Below are 20,576 nucleotides of genomic sequence, written 5' to 3'. Positions count from 1 at the left end.
CTTAAACAGTCTCCACATGTCTGTAGTGCCTTTACCATGGAACAATTGCTCCCAGTCCATGCTTCCTAATTCATGTCTAATCGCATCATAGTTTCCTCATCCCCATTAAATATCCTCCCATTTTGCCAAATCCTCTCCTTCTCCATAGCTATGTAGAATGTGAGGCAGTTGTGGTCACTATCACCAAAATGCTCTCCCACCACAAGATCTGATACCTGCCCCGGCTCATTGCCGAGCACCAAGTCTAGAATGGCCTCTCCCCTCGTCGGCCTGTCAACATACTGAGTTAGGAAACCTTTCTGAACACACCCTACAAAAACAGCTCCATTCAAATCTTCTGCTCGAATAGGAAGGGTTTGGAGGGATATGGGCCGGGTGCTGGCAGGTGGGACTAGATTGGGTTGGGATATCTGGTCGGCATGGACGGGTTGGACCGAAGGGTCTGTTTCCATGCTGTATGTCTCTATGACTCTAAATAAATGCAATCCTTTCATTCTTCCTTGCAGACTAAAAGCTTGTGAGATAATCACATTTTTAATCAGTAAGGGGGAAAAAAGCAGGAAAGTGGGTTGAGGATTATCAGAACGAGCCATGATCTCGTTGAAAAGCAGAGTCGGCTAGATAGGCTGAATGGCCTTACCTCTGCTCCTAAGCCTTATGGTTCAAATCTCTTCTCAAGATTTGACACAGCATCTTCTAGGCTTAACTCCTGTTCCAACTGGTTCCCATATTCTTTGTTGCCATGGAGAATTTATTTCAATCCCGCAGTTATCAGAAAAGCACACTGAGCTATACAATTGTTCCATTCCAAGCCTGATCTCCAGTATCTAAAGATCTTCACTTTAATCACTGGGAAAACTCCACATGTGGGTTCTTTTTTGGAAACGATGTTTTGGGGAGATGATGACCTCGTGGTATTATCACTGGGCTGTTAATCCAGAGAGGAGAAAGTGAGGTCTGCAGATGCTGGAGATCAAAGTTGAAACTTTATTGCTGGAACAGCACAGCAGGTTAGGCAGCATCCAGGGAACAGGAGATTCGACATTTCGGGCACAGGCCCTTCTTCAGGAAACTGTTAATCCAGAGACCCAAATAATATCCTGAGCACCTGAGTTCGAATTCTCTCATGGCAGATGGTGGAATTTGAATTCAACAAATATCTGGAAATATGAATCTAATGACGACCGTGAATTCATTGTCAATCTTTGGGGAAAAGCCCATCTGGTTCACTAATGTCCTTTACGGATGGAAACTGCCATCCTTACCTAGTCTGGCCTACATGAGACTCCAGACGCACAGCAATGTGGTTGACTCTTAACAGCCGTCTGGGTAATTAGGGATGGGCAATAAATGCTGTCCTAGTCCATGAATGAATAAGAAGTTAACCTGTGTTGTGTTTCCCTATTTTGATGCCCCATGTGGGGCGGCACGGTGGCACAGTGGTTAGCACTGCTGTCTCACAGCACCAGAGACCCGGGTTCAATTCCCGACTCAGGCAACTGTCTGTGTGGAGTTTGCACATTCTCCTTGTGTCTGTGTGGGTTTCCTCCGGGTGCTCCGGTTTCCTCCCACAGTCCAAAGATGTGCAGGTCTGATGAATTGGCCATGCCAAATTGCCCGTAGTGTTAGGTAGGTGGGTAAATGTCGGGGAATGGGTGGGTTGCGCTCAGGCGGGTCGGTGTGGACTTGTTGGGCTGAAGGGCCTGTTTCCATACTGTAAGTAATCTAATCTAATCTAATTATTTAGCGACGATTTAGCTGATTTCCTCTGTACCAGACACTGACCAGGAACATTCAATTTCACACCTACAATCACCTGCTCCCCCTCACCCCCACTACAACGGTCCTCAATGACCCCTCCCCACCCCTCCCCACCACCACCTCCCCTCACGGTCTGCATCACACTGTGGAATATTCTGCCGATGGCTTTGCAAAGTGAGCAATTGTTACCATAGCACCAAAGCTGCATTACCTAGACAACGTGTCCCTGCTACTGCTCCTCCCCAATCCCTTTATTTTGAAGGTTATTTAGCCAACAGAGAAATGCTATCATGTTTTTTTAAAGGAAAATTAAAACGGCCAGATAGAACGATTTGGCAACTGGGACTCAGTTCCACGCCTCCAATCCCCATAAGTTCCTATTTTGCTGTTGTGAGATTTTTTTCAGTCTGTGTTTCCCAATTTTGCTTTTGTCTGTGGGTTTGTGCTCCCCGAATCTGACATGGTCATGGCAAGCCCAGTTTGTATTCTTTCCCAGAGCCTCTTCATTCAGAAAATTCCAGATCTTATCGCTTTACCCTTCCTCACCTTGCTTGGCTCACCAAACAAAACTTCCTCGATGTTAAAATTATAATTCCAACAAAGCAAATAAGTGGCACCCACAAATAGGCACATGATCAATGGGAGCTCTATTGAGCCCGTTCTCCCCTCACAACAAAATCATGGCTGACCTTCCACCGCAAACTCCATCTTCCCTGAACTTTCCATTAATTCCTTGAATGTTCCAAAATCTATTGACTCTTTTCTTGAATGTGTTCAACTGAGCATACCCAGAGTTCTGGGATGGAGAAATTGGTCTCATGATCCCTCAGTGCAGTTATTTCCCCCAGCTCAGATCTGCCTCTTGTTCGGTATGTGTTCTAGACACACCAACAGAGGGCGCTACATTTTCCCAGCATGCACCCCGCCGAGCCCCTTAAGGACTCGTTTCATTTCAATTAGATTCCCTCTTATGGGCGGCACGGCGGCACAGTGGTTAGCACTGCTGCCTCACAGCGCCTGAGACCTGGGTTCAATTCCCGCCTCAGCCGACTGACTGTGTGGAGTTTGCACATTCTCCCCGTGTCTGCGTGGGTTTCCTCCGGGTGCTCCGGTTTCCACCCACAGTCCAAAGATGTGCAGGTCAGGTGAATTGGCCATGCTAAATTGCCCGTAGTGTTAGGTAAGGGGTAAAGGTAGGGGCATGGGTGGGTTGCGCTTCGGCGGGTCGATGTGGACTTGTTGGGCCGAAGGGCCTGTTTCCACGTTGTAATGTAATCTAATCTAAATCTAATCTAATCTCATTCTTCTGGTCCTCAAGGAATATAGGCCTCTTGCACTCAATCTCTGCTCACCCTCTTGTCGGAGACCGAAAGGGGTGGCCCTATAGAGGTTTATAAAATCATGAGAGGCACGGACAGGGTGAATAGCCAAGGTCTTTTTCCCAGGTTAGGGAATCCAAAACTAGAGGGCATTGGTTTAAGATGAGAGGGGAAAGATTTGAAAGGGACCTACGGAGTATCTTTATCATGCAGAGGGTGGCACAGGGATGCTAGAGGAAGTGGTTGAGGCTGGTACAATTACAACATTTAAAAGGCATTAGAACGGGTACATGAATAGGAAGGGTTTTGAGGGATATGGGCTAAGTGCTGGTAAATGGGACTAGATTAGGTTGGGATATCTGCTCGGCATGGACGAGTTAGACTGAAGGGTCTGATTCCATGCTGTACACCTCTATGACTCTATGGTTCTATGATTCTCAACCCAGAAGGTAAGTTATCTTTAGCAGGGTCTTTTAGGAAGGAGCTTAAGACCGACACAATAGATCTGTCCTTCTGAACACCATGAACAATTTCAGGGAAATACATTTACTCTTGTCAATGGGCTATTAATCCCAACCCGGGCTAATATTGTGGGAGATTTGGATCCCACTGGGCCAGATGGTGAAATGTAAATTTGATAAAATCTGAATTTTAACAAAAAGGTTAATCTAAAGCCTCACGTGTAACTCATGTTGTATCAGCATGGACAAGACAGGGTTGAATGTTCCCTCTCTGTGCTGTATTATTTCTATGTCTCTATGGTAACCATTAGGTTAAAAACAATGACTGCAGATGCTGGAAACCAGATTCTGGATTAGTGGTGCTGGAAAAGCACAGCAGTTCAGGCAGCATCCAAGGAGCAGTAAAATCGACGTTTCGGGCAAAAGCCCTTCATTAGGCAGGCAGAGTGCCTGAACGGTGGAGAGATGTGAGTGGTGGAGGGGAGGTAAAGGGTGAGACGGGGGGGGGAGGGTGGAGTGGATAGGTGGAAAAGAAGATAGGCAGGCAGGACAAGTCATTGGGACAGTGCTGAGCTGGAAGTTTGGAACTGGGGTGAGGTGGGGGAACCATTGTCAAGGATGACATGGTGGCTCAGTGGATAGCACCGCTGCCTCATAGCGCTAGGGACCCGGGTTCGATTCCAGCCTTGGGTTCAATTCCTGCCCCGGGCGACTGTCTGTGTGGAGTTTACACATTCTCCCTGCGTCTGCATAGATTTCCTCCGGGTGCTCTGGCTCCCCCATCACCCCACACCCATGCTAAATTGCCCATAATGTTAGGTGCATTAGTCAGACATAGGGTAAATGTCGGAGAATGGGTCTGGGTGGGTTACCCTTCGGAGGGTCGGTGTGGACTTGTAGGCCCGAAGGGCCTGTTTCCACACTGTAGGGAATCTAACCTAATTGTCATAAAAATCTCATTCACTGGGGGAGGAAGTCTGTTGTCCTTGCCCAGTCTGGCTGACATGTGACTCCAGACCCACAGCAATTGGCTAAGGCAGCCAATGCTAGCCTTACCAGAGAAGCCTTCATTCCCTGTGGAAGAATCTACAGAAGCCCTTTGTGATGAACCCTTCACCTTGCTAATCGATTCATGCTCTCAACTCGAAAGAAACGCATGTTAAGAGAAGTCAGTCCTTACATTGTCTTCTGCGATTGGCTTGTCGACGGTCACTTGGGGGAGGAGGAGGGTGGTCGGGGAGATGGGGGGCCCTCCTACCACGGACACCACGCCGTTCTGGTCGACGGCACTGTGCAGCTTCCTGCGCCCTCCGTAGTGCCCGCTGACCGCCAGCACCGAGCGGTGGCTCCCGTGGCTCTGGTTGCTGTTGGTCCTGTACAACTGGGGGAGGCACAGGGAGCCCCTGGCGCTCTCGGCGTCATCGAAGACGCTGCCCTCGTCGTCCGAGAAGATGTTTTCCATGGCGGCGTCGGCGGAATGCGTCCGGAATCGGAAAATACTGCTGCGCCTGAGCGGGTGGCGGTTCGAGAGGATGGGAGTCATGAGAGGCTGTGGGGGAAGAGGTCACACTGTTCAGTCTCCACAGGCGGGCGACGGCACGCTCAACAGATAAATAGGGAATGTTAGTTATCCACACGGACATGGGAAGATTGGGATGAGGAGCTCCGGTAGGCCATTCAGTCCCTCCAACCTGCTCTCCCAGGGAGTAAATTCATGGCTGGTCAGAGTGTGGCCTCCACTCCACTTCCCTGCCTGCCTCATTCCTCCCTCCTTCTCCCACACCTCACACTTGTGTGACGAGACTATGCCCGTTAGGAGATGTGTTCAGTAGTTACTCTTGAAACTGTGAAGAAGGTGAAGAAGGCGTTTGGTGCACTTACCTTTATTGGTCAGTGCATTGAGTATAGGGGTTGGGAGGAGAAAGTGAGGACTGCAGACACTGGAGATCAGAGTCAAGAGTGTGGTGCTGGCAGCATCCGAGGAACAGGAGGATCGACATTTCGGGCGTAAGCCCTTCATCAGGAATGAGACTTCTGGGTTGGGAGGTCATGTTGCGGCTGTACAGGACATTGGCTCGACTGCTTTTGGAATACTGTGTTCAACTCTGGTCTCCCTGCTAGAAGCAAGATGTCATGAAGCTTGAAAGGGTTCAGAAAAGATTTACAGGATGTTGCCAGGGTTGGAGGATTTGAGCTACAGGGAGAGGCTGAACAGGCTGGGGCTGTTTTCCCTGGAGTGTTGGAGGTTAAGGGGTGACCTTGTAGAGGTTGATAAAATCATGAGAGGCATGGATAGGGTAAATAGACAAGGACCTTTCCCCAGACTAGGGGAGTCCAGAACTAGTGGACACAGGTTTAAGGTGAAAGGGGAAAGATTTAAAAGGGACCTAAGGGGTAACGTTTTCACACAGAGGGTGGTACGTGTATGGAATGAGCTGCCAGAGGAAGTAGTGGAGGCTGGTACAATTACAACATTTAAATGGCATCAGGATGGGTATATGAACAGGAAGGACATGGGCTAGATGCTGGCAAATGGGACTAGAGTAGATTGGGATATCTGGTCGGCATGGACAAGTTGGACCAAAGAGTCTGTTTCCATGCTGTACATCTCTATGACTCTATGGCTCTAAATGCTGACTCAGTCAATGACACCTACATCCTGTAAGTTTAAAATCTGACCACCTCTTTGTGGGATTTATTCCTCTGTTTTACTGCATGAGGAACACATTTATGGCCGTATGTATTGCTGAGACTGTAGAATGCTCTGGTCAGACCGCCGATGGAATATTGTGAGCAGTTTTGGGCCATGTATCTAAAGAAGGATGCGTTGACATTGGGGGGGGGTCCAGAAAAGATTCAGAAGAATGATCCTGGGGATGATGTGCTCGTTAATGAGGAGCGGTCGAAGACTGAGGGTCTGTACTCGATTGAGTTTCGAAAGGTGAAGGGAGATTTGAGTGAAACTTACAGAATTCCGAGTGGTCTGGACATGGAAAAGATGTTTCCACCATTAGGAAAGACTAAGAAGTGAAGGGATGATCCTTTAGAACTGAGATGAGGATGAACTTCTTCAGCCAGAGGGTGGTGACTGTGAAGCTCATTACCATAGAGGGCTGTGGATGCCAAGTCATTGAGTGCATTTAAGACAGAGATAGGTGGGTTCTTGATTAGTGAGGGGATCAAGGGTTACAGGGAGAATGCAGGAGAATGGAAAACCTATCAGCCATGATTGAAAAGCAGAGCAGATTTGATTGGCCAAATAGTCTAATCCTGCCCCTGTTTATTGTGGCCTCCACAAGGAATAACATGTAAAACGAGAACAGGGACAGAACTCCACAGTACGTGCAATCTTACCTTCCTCGGTAAGCCTTCTTCTGATGCTGACCTCAGTTCGTTTTCCTCATCTATTCCCTCGTGGAGTTTCCCCAGCTCTTTGTCATTCCTAGGCCTCATGCTTCTGTACCTTAAACTTAAATGCGATCTCTCGGAGGAACTTCTCGACAACGTCTCATTCCCTAGTCTGTTCAACTGCTGTGTAAATGGCAATAAGTCATTTGTTAGGAAGGGGTGTCATCTGAACTATAGGTTATAATTTTATTGGCTGGACACAAGTATATCGTGACCATTGGAAAAGAACACTTTTCAAGAGCTCGGCCATATGACCCAATTTTCAGGTGTAAAATACATTAGTTTTGAACATTATTGTGTGTGAGAAAGAGTGTGAGTGTGTGAGAGAGTGTGTGTGTGAGAAAGACAGTGTGTGTATGTGTGTTTGAGAGAGTGTATGAGTGTGAATGTGTGTGTGTGTCCATGCATGTGAAAGTGTATGAGTGTGTGTGAGTGTGCACTACCCCAGCACTCCACCACTAATTCACTACCTCAGCACTCCATCACTAATTCACTACCCCAGCACTCCACCACTAATTCACTACCTCAGCACTCCATCACTAATTCACTACCCCAGCACTCCACCACTAATTCACTACCTCAGCACTCCATCACTAATTCACTACCCCAGCACTCCACCACTAATTCACTACCTCAGCACTCCATCACTAATTCACTACCCCAGCACTCCACCACTAATTCACTACCTCAGCACTCCATCACTAATTCACTACCCCAGCACTCCACCACTAATTCACTACCTCAGCACTCCATCACTAATTCACTACCCCAGCACTCCACCACTAATTCACTACCTCAGCACTCCATCACTAATTCACTACCCCAGCACTCCACCACTAATTCACTACCTCAGCACTCCATCACTAATTCACTACCCCAGCACTCCACCACTAATTCACTACCTCAGCACTCCATCACTAATTCACTACCCCAGCACTCCACCACTAATTCACTACCTCAGCACTCCATCACTAATTCACTACCCCAGCACTCCACCACTAATTCACTACCTCAGCACTCCATCACTAATTCACTACCCCAGCACTCCACCACTAATTCACTACCTCAGCACTCCATCACTAATTCACTACCCCAGCACTCCACCACTAATTCACTACCTCAGCACTCCATCACTAATTCACTACCCCAGCACTCCACCACTAATTCACTACCTCAGCACTCCATCACTAATTCACTACCCCAGCACTCCACCACTAATTCACTACCTCAGCACTCCATCACTAATTCACTACCCCAGCACTCCACCACTAATTCACTACCTCAGCACTCCATCACTAATTCACTACCCCAGCACTCCACCACTAATTCACTACCTCAGCACTCCATCACTAATTCACTACCCCAGCACTCCACCACTAATTCACTACCTCAGCACTCCATCACTAATTCACTACCCCAGCACTCCACCACTAATTCACTACCTCAGCACTCCATCACTAATTCACTACCCCAGCACTCCACCACTAATTCACTACCTCAGCACTCCATCACTAATTCACTACCCCAGCACTCCACCACTAATTCACTACCTCAGCACTCCATCACTAATTCACTACCCCAGCACTCCACCACTAATTCACTACCTCAGCACTCCATCACTAATTCACTACCCCAGCACTCCACCACTAATTCACTACCTCAGCACTCCATCACTAATTCACTACCCCAGCACTCCACCACTAATTCACTACCTCAGCACTCCATCACTAATTCACTACCCCAGCACTCCACCACTAATTCACTACCTCAGCACTCCATCACTAATTCACTACCCCAGCACTCCACCACTAATTCACTACCTCAGCACTCCATCACTAATTCACTACCCCAGCACTCCACCACTAATTCACTACCTCAGCACTCCATCACTAATTCACTACCCCAGCACTCCACCACTAATTCACTACCTCAGCACTCCATCACTAATTCACTACCCCAGCACTCCACCACTAATTCACTACCTCAGCACTCCATCACTAATTCACTACCCCAGCACTCCACCACTAATTCACTACCTCAGCACTCCATCACTAATTCACTACCCCAGCACTCCACCACTAATTCACTACCTCAGCACTCCATCACTAATTCACTACCCCAGCACTCCACCACTAATTCACTACCTCAGCACTCCATCACTAATTCACTACCCCAGCACTCCACCACTAATTCACTACCTCAGCACTCCATCACTAATTCACTACCCCAGCACTCCACCACTAATTCACTACCTCAGCACTCCATCACTAATTCACTACCCCAGCACTCCACCACTAATTCACTACCTCAGCACTCCATCACTAATTCACTACCCCAGCACTCCACCACTAATTCACTACCTCAGCACTCCATCACTAATTCACTACCCCAGCACTCCACCACTAATTCACTACCTCAGCACTCCATCACTAATTCACTACCCCAGCACTCCACCACTAATTCACTACCTCAGCACTCCATCACTAATTCACTACCCCAGCACTCCACCACTAATTCACTACCTCAGCACTCCATCACTAATTCACTACCTCAGCACTCCATCACTAATTCACTACCTCAGCACTCCATCACTAATTCACTACCTCAGCACTCCATCACTAATTCACTACCTCAGCACTCCATCACTAATTCACTACCTCAGCACTCCATCACTAATTCACTACCTCAGCACTCCATCACTAATTCACTACCTCAGCACTCCATCACTAATTCACTACCTCAGCACTCCATCACTAATTCACTACCTCAGCACTCCATCACTAATTCACTACCTCAGCACTCCATCACTAATTCACTACCTCAGCACTCCATCACTAATTCACTACCTCAGCACTCCATCACTAATTCACTACCTCAGCACTCCATCACTAATTCACTACCTCAGCACTCCATCACTAATTCACTACCTCAGCACTCCATCACTAATTCACTACCTCAGCACTCCATCACTAATTCACTACCTCAGCACTCCATCACTAATTCACTACCTCAGCACTCCATCACTAATTCACTACCTCAGCACTCCATCACTAATTCACTACCTCAGCACTCCACCACTAACTCACTACCCCAGCACTCCATCACTAATTCACTACCTCTCGCTCTGGAGTTCCCTCCCTTGGGCCTTCATCTGTCTGCCTCTCTCCTGAAGAATCTAAATTTCTGGCCCAGGCTCCCAGTCACATCCATTCCGACCTGTGGCTTGATGTTGCACTTTGATAATGCCTCTGCGGTGATACCGGCTCTATTCAAATACGGTATGCTGTCAACCGAAAAGAGTACCTGTTCTGCCTGTTCCTGCTGTTTCCGGAGCTGCTCCATCGCCTGCTGGAATTCTTTCTCTTTCTGCACTTTCTCTGCAATGGTGGCCTGGTTTTGCTCATCGTAGGCCATGGCAACGACAGCCAGGATCAGGTTAATCAGGTAGAAGGACCCAAGGAAGATGACAAAGACAAAAAACAGCATGTAGGCCTTGCCGGCGGATCGCAGAATCTATGATTCCAGGGCAGAAAAGAAAGATGAATGAAATGTGGTGTTACTGCGGCTTTAAGCAGTGTATTTTGTCTTGGCTTTATTTTTGAAGTGCAGAGGTGCTAGGCAGTCTACCAGAGTCATGAGAATAAACAGTTAATGGCGCATTGGGGGTTTCTTTTATAAAGTTGGAACAATAGAAGCAGCCTGGATGGGTGAGGTCAAGCTCCCATAGGATCTTTAGTTTTAGCTTTCAGCACCTATTGCTGGGATCTGAGCAAGGTTGAAGCTGGGGTAATTCTTTACTGGCTCTTACCCTCTCTCAGAATTTTCTCTTGGTCTTTCTTTCCCTCCTGGGCTGCCGGAGTTGCATTTGAGACAATCTGTGTTCTGAATTTGACTTTTTGCCGAGGGTGTTGATGGTGTGTTACTATATTGCAACAGTTAACTAGTAATAGTTACCATATCAATTAGAATTCCTTCAGTTTGGAAACAGACCCTTCAGCCCAACAAGTGCACACCAACCCTTCAGAGAGTAGCCCATCCAGACCCATTCACTGGCATTTAACGCCTGACTAATGCACCCAACCAACTTATCCCTGAAAACTGTGGACAATTTAGCATGGCCAATCCACCTAACCTGCACATCTTTGGACTGTGGGAGGAAACCGGAGCACCCGGTAACCTACATAGTCAGTCGCCCGAGGCTGGAATCGAAACTGGGTCCCTGGCGCTGTGAAGCCGCAATGCTAACCACTGAGCCAGAACGCCACTCATTTCTGTTATGCTGTTAAGTTTCCCAATGGAGTTAGTTTATTCCAATTTCTTCTTTCCTTTTGTTGTATTTTAAGTATAGTGGATAAATAAAGTGTGTTTTGCTTTAAAATCCGGTAGCTTGACCTGTTGAATTGGATCTAGGATAGAACGCCTTACATTCACCTTTAGGTCTACAGTATCTTCTGAATAATTTGAAGGGGTCTGGTCTAGTCCATAACAGAGAGGTCACGGGAATGGGACAAGCGGGCAGCAACGCCACTAACCTGGTGGTAAAGATTCTCCCAGAAATCCTGGGTCATCAGACGGAAGAGCGAGAGAAAGGCCCAGCCGAAGTTATCAAAACTGGTGTAGTCATAATCCGGATTCCGTCCAGCTTTCAAACACGTATAACCCACAGGGCACTTCCTGCCAAAACCAAAAGGACACCCCAAAGTAAAATAAATTACACTCAGTTCAAATAAATTTCCAACTATTTCAGACAGAAGGTTGAGGGAGAGAGATAAGTAAAGGAGTGGATTCCTGTCCTGTTCTAGAGATAGGCTTGGCTGAAAAAGGTTTTGAGTCAATCTGTGAAGTTACTGTCAGCTCTGTAGCCACATGTCAGCGTTCTACTGAGCGGACCTTCCATCTCCCTGAGGCTGCTGTTCTATCACCTTACCATCGTGCAACAGGGGTTACTAAGAGATCTGGCCTCAAGTTGCATTAAGAGCCAAAAGTCCCACACCAGACTGTTATTTCTGACAGGGTCGACACAGTCAAAAATCAATCAGCCTTGCTGCGAGCAGGCCCATGTTAACAAAACACAAGGAATGGGGGTGGGGGGGTTAATCAAAATGGAGGATAGTGTTCTATGCTGCAGTGTTATGGTGAAAACCTACACAAACTGGAGGAACAGCATCGCAATGTCTGCTCCCAGCAAGGCCAATCCATTTTTCATTATTCACACCTATCAGTAGCACTTGTTTTGTGCCTATATCTCTCCTTAACCACCATTAGCACTCCATTTGTCCTCTTCTTCACCATGTGTTCCACTCGCTCCTTCCCCCTCTTTGTCAACAGTGTAAAATCACCATTTTCCTGAACTGTCAGTCCCAAAGAAGAGCCATATCGGGCTCAAAACGTCAAATTTGTTTCTCTCTCCACAGACATTGCTGGGATTCTCCAGCACTTCTTAAAAATTCTAGATCGCCATATCAGCGATAGATATATGCAAATTAGGAGGAGGTGTGGCCATGCATTCCCTCAGGTGGGTTCTATCCTTCAATAAGGTCATGGCTGATCTGGTCATTCAATACTTCTACATACTCACGATAACCTTGCACCCCCTTGTTTCTGGAGAACCTATCTGTCTTTGTCTTAAAAATATTCAGAGATTCTGCTTCCATTGTTGAGTCAGGAGAAAGTTCCACAGAACATTTGACCCACTGTGAGAAATTAAATTCTCTTCATCTCCTTATTCTTCAACTGTGACCACTCATTCTAAAATCCCCCACTAAAAGAAATATCTTTTCCTTGTGCTCTCACGACTCCTCAGGTTCTGATATGTTTCAGACAAGAGTCTAACCGTGAGGAGATTCACCAGCATGTTGCCTGGGCAGGAATGAGACAGCTATGAAGAAAGACTAGATAGGCTTGGGGCTGTTTTCCTCCGAGCAGGGAAGGCTGGAGGGTGAGCTGACTGAGGTATACTAAGGAGGTAGATCAGTGAGATAGGGAGAAGATGTTTCCCCTTAGTCCAGGGATTGATAACCAGTAGGCATAATTTTAAAATAAGGAGCATGAGGTTTAGAGGGGATTTGGGGAAATCTTCTTTCTCCCAGACAGTGATGGGCACTTGGATCTCTCTGACAAAAAATGTAGGAGAGGCTGGAACCCTCAAGACATTTGACAACTATTTAGCTGAATGAAATAACTCTACAGAGGTCAGTATCCCATCACTAACTCCCCCTTCATTTACACACGGAGAGTCCTTGACACTGATCCAACTCCCTCAGAGCCAGCTCTCAGAGTGAGCAGAACCCCTGACACTCCTGTTTATATCTGTCAGCCAGGACTCCCTGACTGGACCAGGTTAACAGCCCCAATCAGGGAACCCGTATTCTATGAGGTCCATTTTGCTGACCTCGTTACAACGATGACAATGGACACTAGAAATTACAAACAAATTGCTGGGAAAAGCTCAGCAGGTCTGGCAGCATCAGTGGAGAGAAATCAGAGCTAATGTTTCAGGTCCAGTAACCCTTCTTCAGAAGCCAGAATTTTAAATGACATAGCATACAAGGTTAGGACCAAGTTTTGGGAAATGGGATTAGAACACAGAGATGCTTGGTGACCAGTGCAGACACAAGGGTCTTTTTCTGTGCTGTAAAAACCCTATGACGATAACTCTCAGTTGCCTCTTACTCTTCCATACTCCAGTGAATACAGACCTAGCCTGTCCAACCTTTCCTTAGAAGATAACCCACCCATTCCAGGTATTTGTCAAACAAACTTTCAATTAATCAATCTTCAACATTAATACCTGTGTGTCTGTTCTATTACAGAAAAGAAGGCTCTGTTGAAAGAAGGGAACTTGAAATGTTTTAGTCGGATCGCTATGTACTGATGAGCTGCTATTATGAAGCATGTTGTCTCACTGAGCTACTGTCACAGTGCAGCTTTGGCTCAGTACATTGCTCACCCCCAGTCCCCTCCCTCAACCCTGATTCATTTCTGTGAAGTTGTTACAGGATTCACTCAATTCTTTGCCCATATCACGTGGCCAACAATTTGTGATCCTCACCATCACAAGAGATGACACCATAATTGATGGTATAGTCAACAGTGAAGAATGGTTATCTCAGAGTAAAACGGGATCTCAGTCAACTGGGCCAGTGGGCCGAAGAATGGCAGGTGGAGTTTAATGCAGATAAATGCAAGGTGTTGCATTTTGGTAAGACAAACCAGGGCAGGAGTTACACAGTTACAGCGCTGGGTGGTGCTGTCAAGAGAAGATACCGAGGGCTGCAGGCACACAATTCCGTGAAAGCAGTGTCACAGGTAGCTAGGGTGGTGAAGGAGGTTCTTGGTACACTTGTCTTCATTGGTTAGAGCACCGAGTACAGGAGTCATGTTGTAGATGTACAAGACATTGGTGAGGCCACATTTGGAGTACTGTGCACAATTCTGATCATTCCTGATGAAGGGCTTATGCCCAAAATGTTATTCTTCTGCTCCTCAGATGCTGCCTGATCTGCTGTGCTTCTCCAGCACCACACTCTTCGACTACAATTCTGATCACCCTGCTGTAGGGAGGATTTTAATTACCGGGAAAGGGTGTGAAAAAAATTTTCAAGGATGTTACTGAGACTCAGTGGGCTTACTCCCCCTCCTGTTTCTTACAATGTTACGTTACATCCTCCATCATGGTGAGTTGATGTAGCAGGGGTGGATGCAGACCAAACCTAGAGCTTAAAGGATGACATTAAGGAGACAGTTGGGTTGAGGGATGATTTAGGTGATTTGTGAAAGGGATATGTTGGGTCATGTTTCATGGTCAGTATATCAACATTACTCTAAGAGACATACTCATTGTATCATCGCTCTATCTTAGCATTTTATACCTGAGGGTATAAAAATCTCACAGTCCAAACATGTTACCGTTAGGTGGATTGGCCATGCTGAACTTCCCCACAGTGAGCAAGATAGGTGGGTAAACTGTGGCAAATGTGGAGTTACAGAAAAACAGTAGGATTCACAGGACATACAGCAGCTCTGTAGTTAGCACTGCTGCCTCACAGCACCAGGCACCAGGGTTCAATTCCTGCCTCGGGCGACTGTCTCTATGGACTTTGCACATTCTCCCCGTGTCTGTGTGGATTTTCTCCGGGTGCTCCGGTTTCCTCCCACAATCCAAAGATGTGCAGGTCAAGTGGATTGGCCAGGCTAAATCACACATCGTGTCGAGGAATGTTTAGGCTAGATGGATTAGCCATGGGAAATGCAGGGTTAGTGGGGTAGGTGTGGATCTGGGGGTAGGATGCTCTTTGGAGAGCTGGTGTGGACTTAATGGGCCAAAAGGCCTGCTTCCACACCATACGGATTCTATGATTCTCTTCAGAGGGTTGGTGCAGACTTGATGGGCCAAATGGCCTCTAACTCCACTATAGGGAATTCTATAATTATTTGTGTCATGATATTTTGCTAGGAGCATACTCCTGCTGTAACCTCATAACATAATATCAGCCCAGACACTTACGGGTCTGAGGAATATAATACTTGCATTTAACAGGCAATTACAATAAACATCTTTTTGGAATTTTCAATAAATATCCATTCCCAGTTCCTTATGTTGTGAGAGAAGACATGAGCAGTGTTGCCTCAGGTAAAAACACCTTACTGGATATAAACCCACATCAGGATAGAGAAGAGGCAAAGAAACCACATCCTTCAATGGGGAAACCCAGGACAAAAAGACACATGATTCGAGTGAGGAGGAAGCACTTTCTCCCAGAGGAGGTGGTGACAATCTCATCCCCAGTGGAGGCTGGAACTTTCTAGACTGAGAGTGATAGTTTGCTTATTGCTATCAATGGCACTTGGAGCTCAGGCACGTGGAGTCAAAGACCCTCGTAGACCAGCTATGAGATTGGTGGAGTAGGCTTACAATTAACAATATAAAACAGTCTTTAAAAAAAAGTTTTCTGGCTCAGCTCCTTAAAAAGCAGCAAAGTATCATCATAGGAATCAAAACTCAAGTAACTAAAATCTTTTCCAACACAAAAAAGGCAAACTGAGGTGGCCACGATAAGAATCTGTTTATTTTTCTCCATAGTGCAGACAGCTTAAGTAGCCCATAATCACTGCATGGATGAAGGTAGCTGTCATCGCCATGGCAACACCAACGAAGGCAGCTGCTGCTTGGGAAAATTAGTATATGTGATGTCTGTTCAACCCTTCCCTGGTCAGATAGAGCATTTATGAGGAGAAACCACAACCATTTCCCACAAACAGAGGCAGAGAGAGATGGAGAAATACTTCATCAATGATGAGGATTGCAAACCACAACCTGTAGGCCTCAGTCCCTATTCCGAACAACGTCACATCAACCAATGGTCAATTAATATTCTCACATGTTAGATGCCTCACTGAATCTGATCAGCTCAAATACTGCCAGTTTGATTTTTATTCTTTCCTGGGATATGGGCGACCCAGGCTGGGCCCATTGCTGTGGTTACCCTTGAGAAGGTGGTGGTGAGCTGCCTTCTCGAACCGCTGCAGTCCATGTGTTGTAAGTTATTAATGTCAATAACTATTAACCCTGTTTCTGAGGGAGTTCCAGGATTTTGACCCAGTGACACCGAAGGAACACCAATATACATCTGAGGGAGGCAGTGGCAGAATGACCATGTGAATGAACTAATAATGCAGAATTGAAAAACGTGTTGCTGGAAAAGCGCAGCAGGTCAGGCAGCATCCAAGGAGCAAGAGAATCGACGTTTCGGGCATGAGCCCTTCTGCCCAAAACGTCGATTCTCCTGCTCCTTGGATGCTGCCTGACCTGCTGCGCTTTTCCAGCAACACATTTTTCAGCTCTGATCTCCAGCATCTGCAGTCCTCACTTTCTCCTAATAATGCAGAATACCAGGATAATGTTCCAGGGGCAAGGGTTCAAATCCCACCTCGGCAAACAGTGAAATTTGAATTCAATAAAACCTGGAATAAAAATTATGTGACCATTGGTGATTGTTGCAAAAAAAACCCCATTGTGTTCAAGGAAAGGAAATCCCTGGTCAGACTCCAGACCCACAGCAATGTGGTTGACTCTTAACTGCCCTCTGGGCAGCTAAGAATGGGCAGAAAATGCTTGCCTGGACAATAACACCCATATCTCATGAATCAACAAAGAAATGGAGATTGGCTTGGAACTTGCAGGGGGTGGTGTTTCCATATATCTGCTGCCCTTATCCTTCTAGAATGAAGTGGTCATGGATTTGGATGGTGGTGTCTAAGGATCCTTTGGTGAATTTCTGCAGTGCATCTTGTCGATAGTACACACTGCTGCTACTGAGCGTTGGTGGCAGAGGGAATGACTGCTTGTGGATGTTAGTGCTAATCCAGCAGGTTACGTTGTCCTGGATGGTGTAAAACCTCTTGAGTGTTGTTGGGGCTGCACCCATCCAGGCAACTGGGGAGTATTCCATCACACTCCTGCCTTGGAGATGGTGGACAGGCATTGGGGTGTTGGAAGGTGCAGGATCCATTGCCTTTTATTGTTCACTCCTGGGTTGAGGGTGTCGCTGGCTGGACCAGCATTTATTGTCCATCCCTAGTTGCCCTTGAGAAGATGGTGGTGAACTGCCAACTTGAACCGCTTCAGTCTATGTGCCCGCCCTGCGCTTGCAGCCATTGTATTTTATGAAACATTCAGTTCTGTTTCTCATCAGGACGCTACAGATTCCCAACTGAAGCACTGATATCTGGTAAGAGAGTATGTATTTCCCAAAACCTACGTGAAGTCAGCTTATACTGCAACTGAATAGGGGCCTCGCTCATTCATTTTTGATTTATATTACAAGCTGACGAGGGTAATTGAATTTAGTGCTTCAAAATAATCAGAAATCCCTGCCTTTCTGAGTGATGGAAGGATTTTAGAGGCTAAGAATTTTAAAGTGGCTGCAGCACTCTTTCCACTGTACAATGGCAGTAACATCTCAATTCGTTCACAATGAATGGGACTCATTTGTTCACATGAGTCTGGGAGGAAAGGCAGCCGAACTGGAACCAGTTGACAACTGGAGACCGGAGAGATTGATTGGACAACTGGTTTTATTTGAGAGCCGCAGGTACTCACATCAGGAAAATCGATCAGCCGCATGGAATGCAACAGAACCCAGAGGCAGCTCACCACCATCTCCCCATGGGGCAATTAGGGATGGGCAATAAGTGCTGGCCAGCCAGCGATGCCTACCCTGGTCAAAGCGTTGCACAAAAAAAGAAGAACTTTGTCCAGTCAAATGTAGATGCTTTGGAGAGTGTACAGAAAAGGTTTACTAGGGTGTAGACTTGTCTGGGGGATTTAAGATATGAAGCAAGGTTAAATAGACCGGGTTTGTTTTCACCGGAACACAGGAGCTTGAGGGGTGACCTGATAGAAGTTTATAAGATTGTGTATGGCAGGGATAGAGTGGAAAGTATGAGGCTTTTTTCCAGAATGGGAGGGTCAATCAACAGGGGGCACAGGTTAAAAGAGATGTGTGAGGCAGATTTTTCACACAAAGGGTGGTGAGTGCCTGGAACACGCTGACAGAGGTGGAAGCATTCAAGAAGCACCTGGATGAATACATGAATAGGAAGGGAATAGAGGGATATGGATCCTGGAAGTGAAGACAGTTTTAGTATGCAAAATGTGTCAGTGCAGGCTTGGAGGGCCGAAGGGACTGTTCCTGTGCTGTATCGCTCTTTGTTCTTTGTTTCTCTACTTTTCAAACTAATGGCTGGATTTCCAAAGTCAATCAACTGACAGTTTGATTCCTAATTTCCCACACTAGGCCCATAGCTATTTGTTATGACATTTCAAGTGCTTTTCCAAGGACTTTTTAAAAGTTGTAATGTTTCTTCACTCCCAGGCAGTGCATTCCAGATCCCCCCACCACTCTCTGGTGAAAAGGCATTCTCTCCAATGCCCGCTAAACCTCCTGCCTTTCACTCTAAAATTTGCTCCTTTGTTATTGACCATTTGACTGTGTGGAACAGCTGCTTTCCATCCACCATGTCCATGTGCCTCATAATCTTACACACCTCGATCATGTCCCCCCCTCCCCTAACAACCTTCTCTGCTCCATAGAAAACAACCCAAGCTTCTCCTGCCTCTCTTCATCACTCTGCCCCAGGCAACGTCCTGGTGAATCTCCTCTGCACCCCTTCCAGTGCAATCACATCCTTCCTCTCGTGTGCTGACCAAAACCGCGCACAGTCCTCCAGCTGTGACCAAATAAAAGTTCTGTACAGCTCCAACGTAATGTCCCTGCTTTTATAATCTACATCATGACTGACAAAGACAAGCGAGACAGGCATCAGCCTGCAAGGAAATGCACGGGCCATGCTCTGTGATAAACGCTATCTGCTCAGGTGTGGACACAGGACTTTAAAGGGACCACCCTCTCAGAGAAAATAGACCATTACACAGACCATTGAAACATGAAGAGGTAATTGGGACCAGCAATGGCCTGGATATTGTCTGGTGTATAAATCTCAGAAGACAGTGTAATTATTGCACTCACCCAGCATCTGTGTTGTTTCCACAAAGTAAGGCATCCTTCTTGCCCTCGAGATACAAGTGGTTTTCTGAATGAAAACAAAATTGAAAGCAGTATTAGTTTATAATTTATCTTGGCCCCCCAGCAAGCAAAATATATATATATATATATGATCTAAACCTTTATTTGATTTGATTTGATTTATTGTTGCCACATGTACCTCAGTACAGTGAAAGGTTTTGTTTTGTGTACAATGCAGGCAGATCACACTATACAAAGCGCATGAGGGTAATAGAACAGAGTGAGGAATATAATGTTCAAGCTGCAGAAATGGTGCACAGAGAGCGAGATCAACATTAAACTTAAATCAAATAAATTGCATTTTATTTATTTTGTTTGTCGGGCACCGGTTTGGACTGATCATAGCAACAACAATGAGAACTTGCATTTATACAGCACCTATCCCATCATTCAATGCCTCAGGGAAGTGCTATGAGACAGACGTTCACACTGAGCCACATAAGCAGGTAACAGGACAGTGGCCAATACCTGGGTCATAGACATAAATTTTAAGAAACTACTTAAGAGGAGGAGGAGGAAGAGGTAGAGAGGTGGAACTGGGAAGTGCAGAGGACAGCTGAAGAGAACAGTGGCCAACAGTGTGGCAATTAAAATCAGTGAGTCACTACAGGCCAGTTGTTTGGAGAATGCAATTGCTTTGGAGCATTAAAGATGGTGAAGGCAAAGGGAGCACTGTATACCTGGAGGAGGAACAATGGGGAGGATTGGAGGGATGGAGACGTTACTGAGGTGGTTGAATGTTGTAGAGACTGGAGGAGGTTACAGAGATAGGGATTTGTAGGGGCTGTAAGAGGCTACAGAGATGGAAGATTATTGGGGCTAGAGGATGTTGCAGAGAAGAGGGGTTGTGGGGGCTGGAAGAGACTACAAAGATACAGAGGATTGTAATGATGGAGAATTTACAGAGATAGAGGGATTCTGGGGGTTGGAGGAGGTTACAGAGATAGAGGGGTTCTGGGGGTTGGAGAAGGCTACTGAGATGGCTTGTAAGAACTGGAAGAGGTTATAATGATGGGGAATGTTGTAGGGGCAGGAGGAGG

General features: G+C 46.5%; 1 protein-coding gene across 1 annotated transcript in view; it reads right to left on the bottom strand.

Moving 5' to 3' along the window:
* The window catches only part of LOC122550329 (sodium channel protein type 1 subunit alpha-like), a 141,292-nt gene that overhangs the window by 24,614 nt on the left and 96,102 nt on the right, over positions 1-20,576 (bottom strand). Inside the window, exons 9-13 of the mRNA XM_043691055.1 lie at positions 19,480-19,543; positions 11,482-11,623; positions 10,253-10,462; positions 6,896-7,072; positions 4,722-5,090 (exon numbers count right to left, since the gene is read on the bottom strand). Coding sequence (XP_043546990.1) covers positions 4,722-5,090; positions 6,896-7,072; positions 10,253-10,462; positions 11,482-11,623; positions 19,480-19,543 — 962 coding nt within the window. The remainder of the gene's footprint in view (positions 1-4,721; positions 5,091-6,895; positions 7,073-10,252; positions 10,463-11,481; positions 11,624-19,479; positions 19,544-20,576) is intronic.

The sequence above is a fragment of the Chiloscyllium plagiosum genome, chromosome 5, assembly GCF_004010195.1.
Source record: "Chiloscyllium plagiosum isolate BGI_BamShark_2017 chromosome 5, ASM401019v2, whole genome shotgun sequence".
Classification (NCBI taxonomy): domain Eukaryota; kingdom Metazoa; phylum Chordata; class Chondrichthyes; order Orectolobiformes; family Hemiscylliidae; genus Chiloscyllium; species Chiloscyllium plagiosum.
The sequence above is the reverse complement of the archived record's forward strand: the minus strand, read 5'-3'. Positions and strand labels throughout refer to the sequence as shown.